The 24,849-nt window shown below is 34.9% G+C and overlaps 1 protein-coding gene across 5 annotated transcripts in view; it reads left to right on the plus strand.

The window, feature by feature from the left end:
- Positions 1–24,849, plus strand: part of LOC130240306 (transcription factor COE3) — a 265,366-nt gene that overhangs the window by 25,355 nt on the left and 215,162 nt on the right. For all 5 annotated transcript variants that reach the window (XM_056471755.1, XM_056471756.1, XM_056471759.1 and 2 more), the window contains exons 2-3: positions 18,039–18,195; positions 22,135–22,198. In XM_056471755.1, coding sequence (XP_056327730.1) covers positions 18,039–18,195; positions 22,135–22,198 — 221 coding nt within the window. The remainder of the gene's footprint in view (positions 1–18,038; positions 18,196–22,134; positions 22,199–24,849) is intronic.

The following is a 24,849-nucleotide window of genomic DNA, read 5'->3' on the forward strand; positions in this document are numbered from 1 at the left end:
ACATGCATACACGCACACACAAGCACATATACACGTATATAATTGCTCACACGCACGCACGCACGCACGCACGCACGCACGCACGCACGCACGCACGCACGCACGCACGCACACACACACACACACACACAGACGGGTACATGTAAGCCACAGTTATTGTATCTCTGCATACATTACTCCACATGTAAACACAGAGTGTGTGCGTATCAGAGTGGAGCTGTGCAGTGTGATGATGATGATGATGATGATGATCTGGGTATATTAATCATGTCATATTGTTCTCTATTGTTTATGGGTTAGTGCTGTTGTAAATGCTGTTGTTTACAGTAATACTCCAGGCTGAACGGTGAGGAACAGCAGCTGCACTCTTCAATAATCTCTTATCTTTACATTCACTCGAAAAATAAATGCTGGGTTGTTGAACTCAACGTTGGGTCAAATATAGATATCAAAATAATAGAAGGTGATGAGATATGAATCAAAGTTACCATTAAAGCAAATTTCAAGTGTCAAACCTGGACAGACACAATGTTGGGTTAATTTACGCTAAATTGAAATGACATGTCGAGTCCCTGCTGGGTCAGCTGGTGTTTCTGTGTGGAGTTTGCATGTTCTCCCAGTGTTGGCGTGGGTTTGCTCCGGGTGCTGCAGTTTCCCCCACAGTCCAAACACATGCGCTATAGGGGAATTGATTAACTTAATTGGCTGTAGTGTATGAGTGTGTATGGGTGTTTCCCATTGTTGGGTTGTAGCTGGAAGGGCATCCGGTGCCTAAAACATGCTGGAACAGTTGGCGGTTCATTCCACTGTGGTGACCCCTGGTTAATAAAGGGACTAAGCTGAAGGAACATGAATGATTGAATGGATTGACATGTTTTAACCCAACTGTCAATATTTGACCCAGCATTTTTCATTTTGTCAGTATTTTATGTTGGCTCTGTAATCATTTATATTAGAGGAGAGTTTTGCATTTCATTAATATTCATTTAATATTTCTACATTGTTAATCAACGCTATAAAAGTGCTGAGTTGTTTTAAGTCAATGTTGGGTCAAATATGGACAAACTCAAATGTTGGGTTAAAAAATGTAATTTAAATAGAGCAAAATGAATCCAGTGTTGTGCTTGTCTATATTTGACTTGCCATTTGCTTTAATGCATGTTTGATTATTCATTCATTTTGCTTCGGCTTAGTCCTTTATTCATCAGGGGTCTCCACAGTGGAATGAACCGCCAACTATTCCAACATATATATATATATATATATATATATATAGCAAATTTCAAATGTCAAACCTGGACAGACACAATATTGGGTTAATTTTTTACGTTAAATTGAAATGACATGTCGAGTCCCTGCTGGGTCAGTTGGTGTTTCTGTGTGGAGTTTGCATGTTCTCCCCATGTTGGCGTGGGTTTCCTCCAGTTTCCTCCACAGTCCAAACACATATGCTATAGGGGAACTGATGAACTCAATTGGCTGTAGTGCATGAGTGTGTATAGGTGTTTCCCAGGGATTGGGTTGCAGCTGGAAGGGCATCCACTGCGTAAAACATGCTGGAGTAGTTGGCGGGTCATTCCGCTGTAATCCCTGATTAGTAAAGGGACTAAGGAACATGAATGATTGAATGAATTGACATGTTTTAACCCAACTGTCAATATTTGACCCAGCATTTTTCATTTTGTCAGTATTTTATGTTGGCTCTGTAATAATTTATATTAGAGGAGACTTTTGCATTTCATTAATATTCATTTTATATTTCTACATTTGTTATTCAACACTACAAAAGTGCTGAGTTGTTTTAAGTCCATGTTGGGTCAAATATGGACTCAAACTCAAATGTTGGGTTAAAAATGTAATTTTTGTAGTTATTTATTTTTTTTGGAGGGAAATGGATTATAAATTCTGTCAAATTTCAGTCTTAAACATTATGATGAGGGCGAGGTGGTGGCGCAGTAGGTAGTGCTGTTGCCTCACAACAAGAAGGTCGCTAGTTCGAGCCTCGGCTGGGTCAGTTGGTGTTTCTGTGTGGAGTTTGCATGTTTTCCCTGTGTTGGTGTGGGTTTCCTCCGGGTGCTCCGGTTTCTCCCACAGTCCAAACACATGCGCTATAGGGGAATTGATTAACTTAATTGGCTGTAGTGTATAAGTGTGTATGGGTGTTTCCCAGTTTTGGGTTGCAGCTGGAAGGGCATCCACTGCGTAAAACATGCTGGAATAGTTTGCGGTTCATTCCGCTGTGGTGACCCCTGATTAATAAAGGGACTAAGCTGAAGGAACAAGAATGATTGAATGAATGGATTGACATGTTTTAACCCAACTGTCAATATTTGACCCAGCATTTTTCATTTTGTCAGTATTTTATGTTGGCTCTGTAATCATTTATATTAGAGGAGAGTTTTGCATTTCATTAATATTCATATTATATTTCTACATTAATCAACGCTACAAAAGTGCTGAGTTGTTTTAAGTCAACGTTGGGTCAAATATGGACAAACTCAAATGTTGGGTTAAAAAATGTAATTTTTGTAGTTTATTTTTTTGGAGGGAAATGGATTGTAAATTCTGTCAAATTTCAGTCTTAAACATTATGATGAGGGCAGGCGGTGGCGCAGTAGGTAGTGCTGTCACCTCACAGCAAGCTGGGTCAGTTGGTGTTTCTGTGTGGAGTTTGCATGTTCTCCCCGTGTTGGCGTGGGTTTCCTCCGGGTGCTCCGGTTTCCCCCACAGTCCAAACACATGCGCTATAGGTGAATTAGGTAGGCTAAATTGTCCATACTCTGTGTGTGAGCATCCGCTGCGTAAAACGTGCTGGATAAGTTGTCGGTTCATTCCACTGTGGCGACCCCAGATTAATAATGCCGAAAAGAGAATGAATGAAGATTTATGATTGTGTTGTATTGAGAATAATTATGAAACAGCGTTCTTCTCCCTCGTCTGGTCTCCATTAGAGTCTCAGCTGACGTTAAAGCTGACTCCTGGATGTTGAATTAGCTGAGCTGCGGATCTCGGAGTGTGTTGGTTCAGTCCTGTAAGCGTCCTGCTCCTCAAGATGTTGAAGCTGGAAAAGAAAAGCAGGAATTCTTCAGGAGGAGTGTGAACGAGTGAGGAGGAGCGATGGAGAGAGATTTACATTGACTTGTTGGATCAGTGTGTTGGCGCTGCGCCAGGCTGAGATGATGTTTCGACGTCACATTTGTATAAACAGAGCGCTGCTGCTGTACGCCTCATTAGCTCAGAGAGAGAGAGAGAGACAGAGAGCTGTAGTTAAAGACTTCCCTCTGTCACACTCCATCACTGGCCTGATTAATGTCACACACACACACACACTTATGAGGACTCATACTCATACACACACACACTGCCTCTCACACTCATGCACACGCATACACGCACACTTTTGAACACACTGTCATGCACACACACTCCTATACACACACTTATGCACACTCATACTCATGTACACACACACTCATGTGCACACTCATGCACACGCATACAGACACTTGAACACACTTTCAGGTACAAAAACACTGTGATACACACACTCATGCACACACACCCACACACGCATTCTAATGCACAGACACACACACACACACACACACACACACACACACACACACACACACTTATGCGGACTCATTCTCATACACTGCCACTCACACTCATGTGCACACACTCATGCACATGCATACATACACACTGTCATGCACACACTCTCTTATACACGCACACACTCATGCACGCGCATACACAGACACTTGAACACACTTACATGGACAAACACTGTGACACACATACACATACACACACACACTCATGCACACGCATACATGCACACTTTTGCACACGCTCTTATACACACACGCATACTCATGCACACACATGCACACTTTTGAACACACTCTCACGCACTTATACACACATACTAAAGCACACACACACACTCATGCACACACACACACTCATGCACACACACAAACACTCTTGTACACACTCATTTACACATTATCATGCACACACACACTCTCATGCGCACACATTCTCTCTCTCACACATTGCCACTCTCACACTCATGTGCACACACGCATGCACACGCATAAATGCACACTTTTGAACACTGTCATGCACACACACTCTTATACACACACACACACACACTTATGCACACTCATACTTATGCACACTCATACTCATGCACACACACTGCCACACACTCATGTGCACACATTCATGCATGCGCATACAGACACTTGAACACACTTACATGGACACAAACACTGTGATACACACACACACACACACACACACACACACACACACACACACACAGAGCTTGTGGAACAATGATGAAATACTGGCTAATACTAAACTGCTCTTTAGTGTGTGTAGCTGGTTAAACTCTACAGCTCGTACTGACAGACTGCATCATCCACTTCTCAACACTGATTCACTGTTAATGAAGAGAGCGGCTGCCTCAAACGAAGCTGAATCCAGTCCATGTGTTCCAATTCACACTATATCACGACATGTCCATTATCAAGATACTGGCTGTTTATTAGCACGTTTTAGAGTATGATCTTATTCTAAATCTCTAATAATACACAATACCTCAATGCTTTAGTGTAATATTGAGCTGTTTTACTCTAATAATACACAATACCTCAATGCTTTAGTGTAATATTGAGCCGTTTTACTCTAATAATACACAATACCTCAATGCTTTAGTGTAATATTGAGCTGTTTTACTCTAATAATACACAATACCTCAATGCTTTAGTGTAATATTGAGCCGTTTTACTCTAATAATACACAATACCTCAATGCTTTAGTGTGATATTGAGCTGTTTTTACTCTAATAATACACAATACCTCAATGCTTTAGTGTAATATTGAGCCGTTTTACTCTAATAATACACAATACCTCAATGCTTTAGTGTAATATTGAGCTGTTTTACTCTAATAATACACAATACCTCAATGCTTTAGTGTAATATTGAGCTGTTTTACTCTAATAATACACAATACCTCAATGCTTTAGTGTAATATTGAGCCGTTTTACTCTAATAATACTCAATACCTCAATGCTTTAGTGTAATATTGAGCCGTTTTACTCTAATAATACACAATACCTCAATGCTTTAGTGTAATATTGAGCTGTTTTACTCTAATAATACACAATACCTCAATGCTTTAGTGTAATATTGAGCTGTTTTACTCTAATAATACACAATACCTCAATGCTTTAGTGTAATATTGAGCCGTTTACTCTAATAATACACAATACCTCAATGCTTTAGTGTAATATTAAGCTGTTTTACTCTAATAATACACAATACCTCAATGCTTTAGTGTAATATTGAGCTGTTTTACTCTAATAATACTCAATACCTCAATGCTTTAGTGTAATATTGAGCTGTTTTACACTAATAATACACAATACCTCAATGCTTTAGTGTAATATTAAGCTGTTTTACTCTAATAATACACAATACCTCAATGCTTTAGTGTAATATTGAGCCGTTTTACTCTTATAATACTCAATACCTCAATGATTTAGTGTAATATTGAGCTGTTTTACTCTAATAATACACAATACCTCAATGCTTTAGTGTAATATTGAGCCGTTTTACTCTAATAATACACAATACCTCAATGCTTTAGTGTAATATTGAGCTGTTTTACACTAATAATACACAATACCTCAATGCTTTAGTGTAATATTGAGCCGTTTTACTCTAATAATACACAATACCTCAATGCTTTAGTGTAATAATGAGCTGTTTTACTCTAATAATACTCAATACCTCAATGCTTTAGTGTAATAATGAGCTGTTTTACTCTAATAATACTCAATACCTCAATGCTTTAGTGTAATATTGAGCCGTTTTACTCTAATAATACACAATACCTCAATGCTTTAGTGTAATATTGAGCTGTTTTACTCTAATAATACACAATACCTCAATGCTTTAGTGTAATATTAAGCTGTTTTACTCTAATAATACACAATACCTCAATGCTTTAGTGTAATATTGAGCTGTTTTACTCTAATAATACACAATACCTCAATGCTTTAGTGTAATATTGAGCTGTTTTACTCTAATAATACACAATACCTCAATGCTTTAGTGTAATATTGAGCCGTTTTACTCTAATAATACACAATACCTCAATGCTTTAGTGTAATATTGAGCCGTTTTACTCTAATAATACACAATACCTCAATGCTTTAGTGTAATATTGAGCCGTTTTACTCTAATAATACACAATACCTCAATGCTTTAGTGTAATATTGAGCCGTTTTACTCTAATAATACACAATACCTCAATGCTTTAGTGTAATATTGAGCCGTTTTACTCTAATAATACACAATACCTCAATGCTTTAGTGTAATATTGAGCCGTTTTACTCTAATAATACTCAATACCTCAATGCTTTAGTGTAATATTGAGCTGTTTTACTCTAATAATACACAATACCTCAATGCTTTAGTGTAATATTGAGCCGTTTTACTCTAATAATACACAATACCTCAATGCTTTAGTGTAATATTGAGCCGTTTTACACTAATAATACACAATACCTCAATGCTTTAGTGTAATATTGAGCCGTTTTACTCTAATAATACACAATACCTCAATGCTTTAGTGTAATATTGAGCTGTTTTACTCTAATAATACTCAATACCTCAATGCTTTAGTGTAATATTGAGCTGTTTTACTCTAATAATACTCAATACCTCAATGCTTTAGTGTAATATTGAGCTGTTTTACACTAATAATACACAATACCTCAATGCTTTAGTGTAATATTGAGCTGTTTTACTCTAATAATACACAATACCTCAATGCTTTAGTGTAATATTGAGCTGTTTTACTCTAATAATACACAATACCTCAATGCTTTAGTGTAATATTGAGCCGTTTTACTCTAATAATACTCAATACCTCAATGCTTTAGTGTAATATTGAGCCGTTTTACTCTAATAATACACAATACCTCAATGCTTTAGTGTAATATTGAGCTGTTTTACTCTAATAATACACAATACCTCAATGCTTTAGTGTAATATTGAGCCGTTTTACTCTAATAATACACAATACCTCAATGCTTTAGTGTAATATTGAGCCGTTTTACTCTAATAATACACAATACCTCAATGCTTTAGTGTAATATTGAGCCGTTTTACTCTAATAATACTCAATACCTCAATGCTTTAGTGTAATATTGAGCCGTTTTACTCTAATAATACACAATACCTCAATGCTTTAGTGTAATATTGAGCTGTTTTACTCTAATAATACACAATACCTCAATGCTTTAGTGTAATATTGAGCCGTTTTACTCTAATAATACACAATACCTCAATGCTTTAGTGTAATATTGAGCCGTTTTACTCTAATAATACACAATACCTCAATGCTTTAGTGTAATATTGAGCCGTTTACTCTAATAATACTCAATACCTCAATGCTTTAGTGTAATATTGAGCCGTTTTACTCTAATAATACACAATACCTCAATGCTTTAGTGTAATATTGAGCCGTTTTACTCTAATAATACACAATACCTCAATGCTTTAGTGTAATATTGAGCGTTTTACTCTAATAATACTCAATACCTCAATGCTTAGTGTAATATTGAGCCGGTTTTACTCTAATAATACACAATACCTCAATGCTTTAGTGTAATATTGAGCCGTTTTACTCTTATAATACTCAATACCTCAATGCTTTAGTGTAATATTGAGCTGTTTTACTCTAATAATACTCAATACCTCAATGCTTTAGTGTAATATTGAGCTGTTTTACTCTAATAATACTCAATACCTCAATGCTTTAGTGTAATATTGAGCTGTTTTACTCTAATAATACACAATACCTCAATGCTTTAGTGTAATATGAGCTGTTTACTCTAATAATACTCAATACCTCAATGCTTTAGTGTAATATTGAGCTGTTTTACTCTAATAATACACGATACCTCAATGCTGTAGTGTAATATTGAGCTGTTTTACTCTAATAATACACGATACCTCAATGCTTTAGTGTAATATTGAGCCGTTTTACTCTAATAATACACAATACCTCAATGCTTTAGTGTAATATTGAGCCGTTTTACTCTAATAATACACAATACCTCAATGCTTTAGTGTAATAATGAGCCGTTTTACTCTAATAATACTCAATACCTCAATGCTTTAGTGTAATATTGAGCTGTTTTACTCTAATAATACACAATACCTCAATGCTTTAGTGTAATATTGAGCTGTTTTACTCTAATAATACACAATACCTCAATGCTTTAGTGTAATATTGAGCCGTTTTACTCTAATAATACACAATACCTCAATGCTTTAGTGTAATATTGAGCCGTTTTACTCTAATAATACACCAATACCTCAATGCTTTAGTGTAATATTGAGCTGTTTTACTCTAATAATACACAATACCTCAATGCTTTAGTGTAATATTGAGCCGTTTTACTCTAATAATACACAATACCTCAATGCTTTAGTGTAATAATGAGCCGTTTTACTCTAATAATACTCAATACCTCAATGCTTTAGTGTAATATTGAGCCGTTTTACTCTAATAATACTCAATACCTCAATGCTTTAGTGTAATATTGAGCCGTTTTACTCTAATAATACACAATACCTCAATGCTTTAGTGTAATATTGAGCCGTTTTACTCTAATAATACACAATACCTCAATGCTTTAGTGTAATATTGAGCTGTTTTACTCTAATAATACTCAATACCTCAATGCTTTAGTGTAATATTGAGCCGTTTTACTCTAATAATACACAATACCTCAATGCTTTAGTGTAATATTGAGCCGTTTTACTCTAATAATACACAATACCTCAATGCTTTAGTGTAATATTGAGCCGTTTTACTCTAATAATACACAATACCTCAATGCTTTAGTGTAATATTGAGCCGTTTTACTCTTATAATACTCAATACCTCAATGCTTTAGTGTAATATTGAGCTGTTTTACTCTAATAATACACGATACCTCAATGCTTTAGTGTAATATTGAGCTGTTTTACTCTAATAATACACGATACCTCAATGCTTTAGTGTAATATTGAGCTGTTTTACTCTAATAATACACAATACCTCAATGCTTTAGTGTAATATTGAGCTGTTTTACTCTAATAATACACAATACCTCAATGCTTTAGTGTAATATTGAGCCGTTTTACTCTAATAATACACAATACCTCAATGCTTTAGTGTAATATTGAGCTGTTTTACTCTAATAATACACAATACCTCAATGCTTTAGTGTAATATTGAGCCGTTTTACTCTAATAATACACAATACCTCAATGCTTTAGTGTAATAATGAGCCGTTTTACTCTAATAATACTCAATACCTCAATGCTTTAGTGTAATATTGAGCCGTTTTACTCTAATAATACTCAATACCTCAATGCTTTAGTGTAATATTGAGCCGTTTTACTCTAATAATACACAATACCTCAATGCTTAGTGTAATATTGAGCTGTTTTACTCTAATAATAACACAATACCTCAATGCTTTAGTGTAATATTGAGCTGTTTTACACTAATAATACACAATACCTCAATGCTTTAGTGTAATATTGAGCTGTTTTACTCTAATAATACTCAATACCTCAATGCTTTAGTGTAATATTGAGCCGTTTTACTCTAATAATACACAATACCTCAATGCTTTAGTGTAATATTGAGCCGTTTTACTCTAATAATACACAATACCTCAATGCTTTAGTGTAATATTGAGCCGTTTTACTCTAATAATACACAATACCTCAATGCTTTAGTGTAATATTGAGCCGTTTTACTCTTATAATACTCAATACCTCAATGCTTTAGTGTATATTGAGCTGTTTTACTCTAATAATACACAATACCTCAATGCTTTAGTGTAATAATGAGCCGTTTTACTCTAATAATACTCAATACCTCAATGCTTTAGTGTAATATTGAGCTGTTTTACTCTAATAATACACAATACCTCAATGCTTTAGTGTAATATTGAGCTGTTTTACACTAATAATACACAATACCTCAATGCTTTAGTGTAATATTGAGCCGTTTTACTCTAATAATACACGATACCTCAATGCTTTAGTGTAATATTGAGCTGTTTTACTCTAATAATACTCGATACCTCAATGCTTTAGTGTAATATTGAGCCGTTTTACTCTAATAATACACGATACCTCAATGCTGTAGTGTAATATTGAGCTGTTTTACTCTAATAATACACAATACCTCATGCTTTAGTGTAATATTGAGCTGTTTTACTCTAATAATACTCGATACCTCAATGCTTTAGTGTAATATTGAGCCGTTTTACTCTAATAATACACGATACCTCAATGCTGTAGTGTAATATTGAGCTGTTTTACTCTAATAATACACAATACCTCAATGCTTTAGTGTAATATTGAGCTGTTTTACTCTAATAATACACAATACCTCAATGCTTTAGTGTAATATTGAGCCGTTTTACTCTAATAATACACAATACCTCAATGCTTTAGTGTAATATTGAGCCGTTTTACTCTAATAATACACAATACCTCAATGCTTTAGTGTAATATTGAGCCGTTTTTACTCTAATAATACACAATACCTCAATGCTTAGTGTAATATTGAGCTGTTTTTACTCTAATAACTTATTATATTTTTAAAAGAATCACACTTTCAGTTTTTGACTTTATATATGATCATATTTACACAGCTCTGTGACGCCTTGTGTTTTATTGAGATGTATGTATGAATGCATCCATCCTGATATTGGCATTTCTTGAGTGTGTGTGTGTTCATTAGCGGCTCTCTGTGCTTCAGTGTGTGTGTGTGTTTCCCTCAAGTGTCTGGCTCTTGAGCTGTGAGGAGTTTAGCCCGGGGTTACTTTTTTCATTTAGCATAATTAGAGTTAGCGCTGTGGCACTAAGCCTGCAGTGTGTAAAGGAAGCCGCTGCTGGAAATGAAATGTCATCATTACAGACCCTTCAGCTCCGCTATCAGCCTTTATGACGGTTCAAGCGCTTCTGCCAGACTCTGTTTGTTGATTCAAATAAAAGCGGGAGATGTTTTACATGCGGGGTTGTGCGATTGTTTCTGGGTTGTGTGTCGAGAGGATGGGGAATTGTGTTATTTTGAGCTTTGTTTGGCAGGTGACAGTGCATGCAATTTTTGTGTAATGTTCTAAATCTTAAAATGGAAAACAAATCTTAATCAGATTCAGGTCAGGACTTTGACTAGGCCACTCCAAAGTCCAGAAGTGCTTTCATGCTTTTAATCATATATAGGATTCAATGTATATAATATATTGACATAAAATGATGTGTGTGTGTGTGTGTGTGGTGTGTGTGTGTGTTGTGTGTGTGTGTGTGTGTGGTGTGTGTTGTGTGTGTGTGTGTGTGTGTGTGTGTGTGTGTGTGTGTGAGGCATAACAATTTTACACTAACACAAGAAACACAATAATAGTGAGATTCAGTTTGGTGTATGTGTGTGTTTTTGTGCATCTTTCTCTACTGTCTGTGTGAGTATGAAAGTATGTGTGTGCTTGTACGTGTGTATCTGAGTTTGTCTGTGTTTGCCTATGTCAATCTTTACAGTGTGTGTGTCTGATTGTTTATGGCAGAGTGTGTATCTCTGTTGGCTTCTGTGTGAGGTTTGTGTGCATTTATGCATGCTTGTGTGTGTGTGTGTATGTGTGCATGCATTTGAGTAAGTGTGTCTGAGAGTTTGTGTGTGTTTGCGTCTGTGTGTGTTTGTCTATAAATATGTGCGTGTACGTGAGCATGCATGTGTGGTTGAGTGTGTTTGCATGTGTGTGTTTGTGTATGTGTGCATGCTAGTGTGTGTGTGTGTATGTGAACATGCATTTGTGTCTATTAGCGTTTCTGAGAGTTTGTCTGTATTTGTGGTTGTGTGTGTGTGTGTGAACATGCATGTGTGTTTGTGCATACTTGTGCGTGTATGTGAGCATGCAATTGTGTCTAAGTGTGTCTGTGTGTGTATGTGTATTTGTGTGTGTTTGTCTAAATGTCAGTGTGTGCGTGTATGTGAATGCGTATGTGTGGCTGAGTGTGTGTGTGTGTGTGTGTGTGTGTGTGTGTGTGTTTGTCTATAAATGTTGGTGTGTGCGTGTATGTGAGCATGCTTTTGTGGCTGTGTTTTTCTATAAATGTCGGTGTGTGTGTGTGTGTGTGTGTATGTGAACATGCATGTGACTAAGTGTGTGTATTGGTGTGTTTATCTATAAATGTCGGTGTGTGTGTGTGTGTGTGTGTGTATGTGATCATGCTTGTGTGGCTGTGTGTTTGTGCATGTTTGTTTGTGTGTATGTGAACATGTATGCGTGTGTGTGTGTGTGTGTGCGTTTGTCACGTTTATAGCGGTTGTTTAAATAAGTGAGTCGTCCAATCATAACCGCTGGAGTGGAGACGCAGCAATCAACAGAATTAAAATAATAACACTGACGAGCTTTCTGATTGGATCGTTTCCTGATTCTCTCTCTAATGGAGACTGGCTGGTGTGTGTGTGTGTGTGTGTGTGTGTGTGTGTGTGTGTGTGTGTGTGTGTGTGTGTGTGTTTAAGTGTGATGCTGTTTCTCCTCCACAAATGTGTAATTCTGTCTTCCTCTGTGAAGGTGTTAATTCGTGTTTGCGTCTGCGTTTCAGGTTTCCAGGCGTCCTGCTGTAGGTTTAGTTTATGTTGAATTATTTGAGTTATTGTGCTTTTATGATCTTCTGTTTATTGAAAAGCATCATACACGTGTCCTTCATAAAGCAGGCGAATTCTGTACAGTGTTCTGAATATTTCAATGTGAAAAAAAAATTAAACTAATATAACTTTAGATATTTTTAGCTAAAATCAAGTGATAAAATAGAGCATTTAATGTTTAATTTAATCGTTTAACAAAATAAGAAAAGGTAGAAAATATGTGCATTTACTAGGCCCTTAAAAATGAAAAGTTTAATTTCATTCCTTTAATTTAATTTAATTAAGTTTTTATTTGATTTAATTTTATATTATTTTAAAAAAAATTTATTTAGAATTTTAATTAAGATTTAATTTAATTTATTTTATTTCTTCTTTTTATAAATAAAAATGAATAATATTTATATTTCGTGTCCTAAAGTTTTCAAAGTTTAGTTCCCTCTCTAAAATAATATACATATTTGTTTTTATTTATTTATTTAAATTGTTTTGTCTTTTTATTATTATCATCATCATCATCATCATCATCATCATCATTATTATTATTATTATTATTATCATTAATACACTTTCTTTTGGTTTAAACGTCCTAAATCATTTTTTATTTAGGGTTTTAAAAACATTTGCAAAGAAAAGTTTCCTTATTTAAAAAATGTATTAATATTTTAGTGATGCATTTCTGTCTTCTGTTTACTGGTACAATTTTTATTTTTATTTTATTTTTTATGCATCATTTCTGGGTACAAATCAGCCCAAATGCATCATGAGAATTCTATAAATATGAGCTTAAAATGCTCAACAATGCATGAACCAACCAATTCTACTTTATTTATTTTTTTATTTAAATTAATTTAATTTAATTTCAGTTAAATTTATTATTTTTTATCTATTTTTTCTGTTCTTTATATAAATAAAAATTAATGATATTTATATTTAGGGTCTTAAAGCATTTTCAAAGTTTAGTTCCCTTAAATAATATGCATGATTTATTATTATTATTATTATTATTATTAATATTATTAATATTATTATTATTATTATCATCATCATTATTATTATTATCATCATCATCATCATCATCATCATCATCATCATCATCATCATTATTATTATTATTACTATTCATTTAAATAATTGTTTTGTAGTTTTATTATTATTATTATTTTATTTATTTATTTATTTATTAATTTTTTATTTTTTATTAATTTTTCTTTTGGGTATAAATAAATTGTATTTGATTTTAAAGGATTTTAAAACATTTGCAAAAGCAAGTTTCCTTACTAAAATATTAATTATTTTAATCATAATCAGTCTTCTCTTCACTGGTACAAATACAATTTTTAATTTAATTTAATTTAATTTAATTTAATTTAATTTAATTTAATTTAATTTAATTTAATTTAATTTAATTTAATTTAATTTAATTTAATTTTTTTATACATCACCTCTGGATACAAATGAACCCAAATGAATAATAAAAATCCTATAAGTTTGAGCCTTAAATTCTCAACAAAATGCATGAACTACTAAATAATAGTGCTCTCTGATTGTGTGTTATATTCTGGTGGTCTGCATGTGTTCTGCTTCTGCACATGAAACTCATCTATCAGACTTTGCACCGCCCTGACCAGTCAGACTGCTAAAGATCTTCACTGTGAATCAATTACTCCCGATGAAGAAGATCATATTTCCCATTTATGTTGAAGTCATCATCCGCTTAAAGTGCTCCTCCTCCCATAGACACGCTCTGAAAGCAGGGAAAAACCTCAGCGCTTCAGCGTCAAAGCCTGCTGAACTGGGCGGGTTCAGGATTTATCAATGTCCTATCAGGGGTAGCAGAGAAGACACTCAAGTAATATGCATTTATTTTTATTTTATCCTCCAGTCTCTTATGGGTACAAATGAAAATTATTGACATTTAATATTAGGGTCTAAATATAATATGTGTAATATAAAGTTTAGTTCCCTTACAAAAATAACATGCATCAATGTATTGTATTTTATCCTTTAGTCTCATTTAGGTGCAGAAATATTAATGATGTTTTTAATTAGAGTCTCAATATAATATAAAGTATGTAATATTAAGTTTAGTTCCCATACAACAATAACATGCATTAATTTCCTTTAATTTAATTTTAAATCCTTGTCTCTAATGGGAATAAATAAAAATTAATAATATTAATAATAATTAGGGTCTAAATATAATATAAAGTATCTAGTATAATCTTTAGTTCCCTTACAAAAATAACATGCATTTATTTATTTTAATTTAATTTTAATTAAATTTTGAATCCTTTAGTCTGATATGGATACAAATGAAAATGAAGGATATTTATAATTAGGGTCTAAATGTAATATATGTAATATAAAGTTTAGTTCTCTTATAAAAATAGCATGCATTAATTTCCTTTAATTAGTATTTTATTTTCTAATTAGGGTCTAAATGTAATATATGTAATATAAAGTTTAGTTCTCTTATAAAAATAGCATGCATTAATTTCCTTTGATTAGTATTTTATTTTATAATTAGGGTCTAAATAAGTATCTAGTAATCTTTAGTTCTCTTACAAACGTAACATTATTTTATTTTATTTTATATTTTGTCTTAAAACATTTGCAAAGTTTATTTCTCTTATTAAAATTTCAGATTTCACACAGTTAATTTAAAAGCAGTTTACTTTAAATAGTAGTTATATTTCCTCAGTACTCAACTCAGTTTATTTCTTATTCTACATAGCACAGCATGTTTATTTATTAATTTATTTATTGGATAAACACATTTGGATTAATTAGCATTATTATCCATTATTATACACTGCATTTATTTGCATTATTATCAGCAACATTTTATCTCTATTCTAATAAAAACATGATTTATTTAAAAGTTCTCAACATTACACTCAAAACTCAACAATTATACTGTTAGTTTATGTGGTGTCGAGCAGTGTGTGGCTTATCTGTAACACCCTGTTACAACTAACCCCGCTGCAGTGTTGGGCAAGCTGCTTGAAAAATGTAGTGAGCTAAGCTGTTAGCTACTCTACTTAAAATGTAGCTTAACTACACTAAAAGCTACACCATGGGGAATGTAGCAAGCTAAGCTAAAAGCTACTCTGCAAAAGAAGATTTAAACTATTTTTACAATTTTCATTTTTAAATCGAAGCAACTTAAATTATCATTCATATCTTAGTGATCAATGACACTGTCAATTTTCCAGGGTCTGCATGTGCACAAATGGGCGGGGCTTGACTTCCGTGTCGACGTCATGCTGACACGGCTAAAGACTCGTTACAGTGGCGATTCATTTGAATCACTCTGAGTCGACTCTTTTAGATGAATCAATAGTTTTAAGCATGGTGCACTTTCAGATTTCAGCCTTAGCTGGATATTTCACTTCACTTAGAGCTGCGTCACACTCTGATGAAGATCATTTTTTACTTTTAACTTTTCAAATTATAACTTTAATATAATTTGCTGAGCTTTAAATGAAATATCTGTCTTTTTAATTAATCAAATATGAATATTTGGTATTCATTTAAATGTAAATAAGCGCTTTTTCATGATTGTAAGATATAAAAATGTGATGATCAGTATAAGTATACATGGTAATGTGTGGTGAGCGCTGGAGGGCAGGGATTTCTGCATTACCACCTCATTAAAAACACTACATAATATCGCTGTTCCCTTGTCAGTGTTTTGATGGACAGCTGGAGGCGCGGGTTTGCACGGAGGTTCAGGTTTCTCCTCTATTCTCCACGCGCTCTAATCGATGCTTGAGCCGTAATGGTGGCGTGTTTCTCTGAGCCGCGGGGGCCGCGCGGGTTTGACTGGCAGCTCAGGGAGCGGCGGGTGCGGGCGGTGCCAAGGCCAGACGACCCAGCAGTGGTTGGCAGACCCAGAGGCAGACGGTGCCTTCTGGGTCACCCGCGCCACAGTCCAATTGTAGAGGCGGCAGAGCAGACAATAGAGTTCACCACGGCACACAGCGGGCACAGAAGAGGAGAAGAAGAGCCAGATATATCACACACACACACACACACACACACACACACACACACACACACACACACACACACACACACACACACTCCTGACGCGTCGACAAGCAGATTAAAGTTGCCAGTTTCCTTCTCTGTTTGGGAATGTTGTAGCAGTTTGCACTCTAAAAATGCAACTCATTGTAGCTCAGTGCTGGGTCAAATATGGACTAACCCAACTGTTGGGTTTAAAATTTTTCATTTAAATTTATTTGGAAAAAAATAACCCAATATTAGATTTAACAAGAGTTATCAAAATCAACTGAAAAAACCTATATTGGGATAAAAAGATTAATTTATCATCATTTGAAAAAATAACCCAATCTTTGATTAAAAATAGTAATTAAAAATCAGCTGAAAAAATGACCCAATATTGGGTTAAAATAGTTGTTAAAAAACAATCGACAAAATAACCCAACTTGCATTAAAAATCCTCAATGTTGGGTTAAAAATAGCCATTTAAAATCAATTGAAAAAATAACCCAGCGTTGGGTTAAAAATAATCATTAAAAACCAGTTGACAAAAACCCAACTTGCATTACAAATCCTCAATATTGGGTTAAAAAGATTTATTTAAAATCTGCTAAAATAACCCAGTATTGGGTTAAAAATAGCAATCAAAAATTAACTGAAAGAATAACCCAATGATGGGTTAAAAATAGTATTTAATAATCAGCTAAAAAACTAAATTGGATTAAAAAGATTAATTCAAAATCAATTGAAAAAAATAATCCAGTGTAGGGTTAAATAAATCAAAAACCAACAGAAAAACAACCCAGTATTGGGTTAAAAAAATTTGTTTAAAATCAATTGAAAAAATAACCCAACTTGCAATAAAAAAATCAATAAGGGGTTAAAATGGTAGTTAATAATCTGTTAAAAAACAATATTGGGTTAAAAATTGAAAAAATAACCCAACTTGCATTAAAAACCCTTAATATTGGGTTAAAAAGATTGATTAAAAATCAGCTGGAAAAAATTACGTTGAGTTAAACAACGTTGGGTTAAAAATAATAATTTAAAAGCAATTGAAAAAAAACAACCCAACATTCAAAAAACAACCCAACCCAACAAAAAACTCATGCAGGTTGTTTTCCACTCTGTTTAATGAATTCTAATTGTATGAATAAGTGAATTATGAAAATAACATGTATTGCATCTTTAATATGTCTGTATGTTATTGTGGGTGTGTTTTATTAACCTCTCTCTCTCCCTCTCTCTCTCCCTCCCTCTCTCCCTCTCTCTCCCTCTCCCTTTCTCAGTGGTGTGGGTTTGGCACGAGCCCATTATGAGAAGCAGCCTCCCTCTAACCTGCGCAAGTCCAACTTCTTCCACTTTGTTCTGGCTCTGTACGACCGGCAGGGCCAGCCCGTGGAGATCGAGAGAACCTCCTACGTGGACTTTGTGGAAAAAGACAAAGTAAGCACTCTGACTCTAGTGCACTCAACAGGGTGCGAGATGTGCTGCGGCGCGCCGTACTCAACACAGAACAGCTCACACACACACAAACACACACACACACACACATTATTATTATTAAGGGACAGCAGTTATTACAGGCTTCTGTTAGTGAATAAGAGCATGCAGACACTTTATTTATTATTAATTATATTAGAGCTGAAGTAAATTTGACTAATAACTTACTTTGGTTAGTTTTGAGTAAACGCCATTTCTGGGTTGATTGTATTGAGATGACGAGTGAGTGTAGCTGATGTGTTTAATAGCAGGACTGTTTGTCTGTTTGGGTAAAATCCTTATTTTGGAGATGCTCAATCATTATTGCACACATTTATTTATTTAGTTTTTTATAAAATTCTTACATTTATTTACTTTTATTTTGGGGCTGCATGGTGACTGAGTGGTTAGCACAGCAAGAAGGTCGCTGGTTTGAGTCCCGGCTGGGTCAGTTGGTGTGGAGTTTGCATGTTCTCCCCGTGTTGGCGTGGGTTTCCTCCGGGTGCTCCGGTTTCCCCCACAGTCCAAACACATGCGCTATAGGGGAATTTGGTAAGCTAAATTGTCCATAATGTATGAGTGTGTGTGTTTGAATAAGTGTGTATGGATGTTTCCCAGTACTGGGTTGCAGCTGGAAGGGCATCCACTGCATAAAACATACGCTGAAATAGTTGGCGGTTCATTCTGCTGTGGCGACCTCTGAAATTGAGACTAAGCTGAAGGAAAATGTATTTTATTTATTTTTTGTTTTTATTTTTATTTATTTTTTGTTCTATTTTTTGTTTTGTTTTATTTTGATTTATTTTTTGTTTAATTTTTTATTTTGTTTTATTTTTATTTTTTTTTTGTTTAATTTTTTTTGTTTTATTTTTATTTATTTATTGTTTAATTTTTTTTGTTTTATTTTTATTTATTTTTTGTTTAATTTTTGTTTTATTATTATTTTTTGTTTAATTTTGTTGTTTAATTTTTTTTTATTTATTATTATATTTTATTGTATTCTTTGTTTTGTTTTTCTATTTTTTATTTTATTTTTGTTGGGGTTTTTTTTATTTTTTTATATTTTATTTGATTTTTTGTTTTTATTTTTTAAATTATTTTTTTTTTGTTATTTTTATTTGATTTCCTTTTTTGTTTTATTTTATCTTTAAATGATTACAAATGCATTTATGTATGTTAATTTTTCAATATACTTTTATTTTATGTTATTATTATTATTATTATTATTATTATTATTATTATTATTATTAATTTTCCATTTTAATAATAGTAGTTTATTTATTTATTTATTCTGTCTAATGTAAACATCAATAATGATTTGGCAGTGCATTGTAACATTTGTCATTCCAATAAAGGAAGATTGTACTGGGAAAAAAAAAAAAATATATATAAGAACACTAGTAAATGTATTTGTCTATAGTCCAATAGAAGAGTGTGATTTAGAGCGAGGGTCTGGTGTTAGTATAGCACATGTGTTTGGACTGTGGGGGAAACTGGAGCACCCGGAGGAAACCCACACCAACATGGGGAGAACATGCAAACTCCACACAGAAACACCAACTGACCCAGCCGGGACTCAAACCAGCACCTTCTTGCTGTGAGGCCACAGTGCTAACCACTGAGCCACTGTGCCGCCCTCAATTTTACATTCATATTAAAAATGTTCTTTGCTCTAGGTGTGTGTATTAGTGTGAGTGTATACATATGTGTGTGTTTGTGTAAGAGAGTATATGTATGTGTGGGTTCGAGTCTGTGAGCATGAGAGTTCATTTATGTTAGAGTGTGTGATTCTCAGCAGTTGCTGTACCGAGTAACTCATGTAGGGGGCAGTGGTGAGAGCAGATCCCTCTTAAGTCCTACATTATAACTGATGTGATGTTCCTGATATAAACGACAGCAGCAGTGAGACGTGACGTTACAGCGTCCACACACTACTGTATTCAGCTCATAGTGAACACATTACTGAGCATCATCAGTGTGTGTGTGTGTGTGTGTGTGTGTTCAGAAGCACTGCTCCTGTCGCTGTGTGTGTACCTGCGGTGTGTGTCAGAGGCTCGTCCTGCTCTGCCTGCCGTGTGTGTGTCGGGGTTGTTCGCAGTAAAAGGTTACAGGGAACAGCTCCGCCCACGGCCATACGGGACACGCTCCAGCTGGCAGCACCATCCTCACACACACACACACACACACACACACACACAAACACACACATGTGCACACACACCCACACACACACCTCAACTCACTCACTCACTCACACACAGACCACATGCTTGTGCACACACACACACACACTCAAACATACACGCACACACTGTAGGAACACACCTGAACATGCAAGCACTGACTCTCACACACAGTCACAAATGTTCATGCGCACACACTCGCATGCATGCATGCAAACACACATTCTCTCACACGAACAGCTGCTTACACACACAGACACACACACACACACATTCTCAAGCATATATACTTGCGCTCGCACATTCACATTCACACAAACATACTACATTACACACACCACATGCACACACTGAAACATGCACACACATAGGAACACACACATGAACATGCATGCACTCGCTCACACACACACACACACACACTCCAGAACACAGTTACACATTCATGCGCACACACACACACACGTGCATCCAAACACACATTCTCACATGTACAGTTGCTTACACACACACACACACACACACACACACTCATACATGCATACTTTCACACACATATATTCCCCACACACTATCACACAAACACATACACACACACACACACATTCTCTCTCTCTTACATGCACGCACACACACGCACACACTATCTCTTTCACTCTCTTACAGACACACGCACTACACACACACACACACACACACACACACATGCATGCACACTCATACACTCTCAAACATGCACACACATAGGAACACACACATGATCATGCATGCCCTCACTCACACATAGTCACACGTTCATGCGCACATGCACGCAGTCAAACAAACATGTATAGTTTTTTACACACACACACACACACACACACTTTCACAAACATAGATTCACCAACACTCACTCACACAAACACACACACACACTTTCACACACACAAACATTCCAACACACACACAAACACACACCCTCTCTCACACACGCATGCACACACATTCTTACACACACACACACACACACACACACACACACACACACACACACATGCATGCACACTCATACACTCTCAAACATACACACACATAGGAACACACACATGATCATGCATGCCCTCACTCACACATAGTCACACGTTCATGCGCACATGCACGCAGTCAAACAAACATGTATAGTTTTTTACACACACACACACACACACACACACACACACCCACACACACACACACACGCACACACACACACACACACACTTTCACAAACATAGATTCACCAACACTCACTCACACAAACACACACACACACTTTCACACACACAAACATTCCAACACACACACAAACACACACCCTCTCTCACACACGCATGCACACACATTCTTACACACACACACACACACACACACACACACACACACACACACACACACTAGGCCTCTGCCAACAAACCACCTCCAAACCTGATCTGAGATCCTGAAGAGTGTGTGTGTGTGTTGATGTGTGTCGGAGTGAAGTAGCACACCTGACACTTTAGTGTAAACAGTGTAAACGGACCCTTCAGGAACATTTCACTCATTCATTTTGGTGGCCGGGGTGAAACGTTCTTGAATGAAAGTTTTTGGTTCCTCCTGACTGTTAATTACAGTGATCAGATTGAGTTCAGAATTATAAGTCACTGATGTGTGTGTGTGTGCGTGTGTGTGTCATTTATGCATCTTTAAATTTGTTTTATTCCAGGAATACAATGGGGAGAAGACCAACAACGGCATTCACTACAGGCTCCAGCTCCTCTACAGCAACGGTGAGAGCTTCTTCCACATCATCCCCATCTGTAAAACACAATCAGCTTTATTATATACTCTCTCAAAAAAAGAGTCGACTCTGAGTCATGTTCATGAATCTTTTGTTAATGAATCTGCATCAACACTAGTAAACTAGCTCATTTACATAATCCCCACCCACCTATAGTTCTGAAACAATTGAATCAACAATTGATTCATGAACTACTCATTTTTTTTAAATGAATCTTTTTAGTGAATCTATTTATCCTGTTCACTGAATCATATTGTTTCATTTATGACTCTGACTGATGTTTGACTCCTTTAAGATGAGTAAATGAATCATATTATCTCTCAAAAGAAAGTCGACTCTGAGTCATGTTAATGAATCTTTTGGCTGCTGCTGATCCGCATCAGCACCAGTAAACTAGCTCATTTACATAATCCACACCCACCTACGATTCTGAAACAATTGAATCAACAATTGAATCATGAACTACTCATTTTTTTTTTAAATGAATCTTTTTAGTGAATCTATTTATCCTGTTCACTGAATCATATTGTTTCATTTATGACTCTGACTGATGTTTGACTCCTTTAAGATGAGTAAATGAATCATATTATCTCTCAAAAGAAAGTCGACTCTAAGTCATGTTATTTAATCTTTTGGCTGCTGCTGATCCGCATCAACACCAGTAAACTAGCTTATTTACATATTCCCCTCCCACCTACAACTCTGAAACAATTGAATCAACAATTGAATCATGAACAACTCATTTTTAAAAATGAATCTTTTTAGTGAATCTGTTTATCCTGTTCATTGAATCATATTGATTCATTCATGACTCTGACTGATATTTGACTCCTTTATGATGAGTAAATGAATCAAATTATCTCTCAAAAGAAAGTCGACTCTGAGTCATGTTAATGAATCTTTTGCCTGCTGCTGATCCGCATCAACACAATTGAACCAGCTCATTTACATATTTCACACCCACCTACAATTCTGAAACAATTGAATCAACAATTGATTCATGAACAGCTCATTTTTTAAAATGAATCTTTTTAGTGAATCTGTTTATCCTGTTCACTGAATCATATTGATTGATTTATGACTCTGTCTGATGTTTGACTCCTTTAAGATGAGTAAATGAATCATATTATCTCTTAAAAGAAAGTCGACTCTGAGTCATGTTAATGAATCTTTTGGCTGCTGCTGATCCGTATCAACACCAGTAAACTAGCTCATTTACATATTACCCTCCCACCTACAACTCTGAAACAATTGAATCAACAATTGATTCATGAACAACTCATTTTAAAATGAATATTTTTAGTGAATCTATTTATCCTTTTCACTGAATCATATTGTTTCATTTATGACTCTGACTGATATTTGACTCCTTTATGATGAGTAAATGAATCAAATTATCTCTCAAAAGAAAGTCGACTCTGAGTCATGTTAATGAATCTTTTGCCTGCTACTGATCAGCATCAACACCATTGAACCAGCTCATTCACATAATCCACAGCCACCTGCATTTCTGAAACAACTGAATCAACAATTGAGTCATGAACAACTCATTTTTTAAAATGAATCTTTTTAGTGAATCTGTTTATCCTGTTCATTGAATCATATTGATTGATTTATGACTCTGACTGATGTTTGATTCCTTTAAGATGAGTAAATTAATCATGTTATCTCTCAAAATTAAGAGTCAACTCTGTCATGTTAATGAATCTTTTGCCTGCTGCTGATCTGCATCAACACCCTTAAAATAGCTCATTTACATAATCCCCACCCACTTACGATTCTGAAATGGGCATTTCCTTTCAGAACAGACTGACCAATCAGAGCAGAGCTGGGGGGAGTTAACCAACCTTAAGGCCTGAATTGATTCAAATGAGTCAAATTGAAATCTGTGCAAAATGATTCTAATATGAACTGCATATTCTGAGGAAATGACACTGATTTTAGAGTGTTGATGAGTTTAAAGCTGTTTCAGCAGACTCCAATCACAATATCAGGACACTTTTAAATGTCATGTGACCTATTCTGTCATCAATAACATTATTAGACATGTGAAGCTGAACGGACATTCAGTTCATAAACAAATCATTAAAAGGATCAGTTGATCCTGTTCAGTGAATCATATTGATTCATTCATGGCTCTGACTGATGTTTGACTCTTTTAAGATAAATAAATGAATCAAATTACTCATATCAGACTCTAATGTTCATCAGGGAAGCTTCATTAGATGATGTAGATTCAGATAAAGCACATCTCACAGTTATAAGAAGATCATAAATAGTAGATTCATTCATAAAGTGATTGAACAACTGCTGCACAGTGTTTACTAAGTACTCAAATCACAAGTACCAACAATTAATTCATGAACAACTCATTTTTTAAAATGAAATCTTTACAGCGAATCAGTTTGTTCTGAATCATTCTGATTCATTCATTATTTGACTTCTTTAAGATGAATAAATGAATCCTATGTGCATAAACACACCGCAGGGAGAAGAATAAAGAGAAAAATGAATTAATTTCACAGTCTTTCCATGAGAAATGAGTCTCTTAATGTGGATTCGCTTTAGTTTTGTTCTTTTATTTGAACACACGCTTGATTCTGTGTGTATTTGTGTTGAAATGTGCCACATGAGATTGTT

Source organism: Danio aesculapii, chromosome 14, assembly GCF_903798145.1.
Source record: "Danio aesculapii chromosome 14, fDanAes4.1, whole genome shotgun sequence".
NCBI lineage: Eukaryota > Metazoa > Chordata > Actinopteri > Cypriniformes > Danionidae > Danio > Danio aesculapii.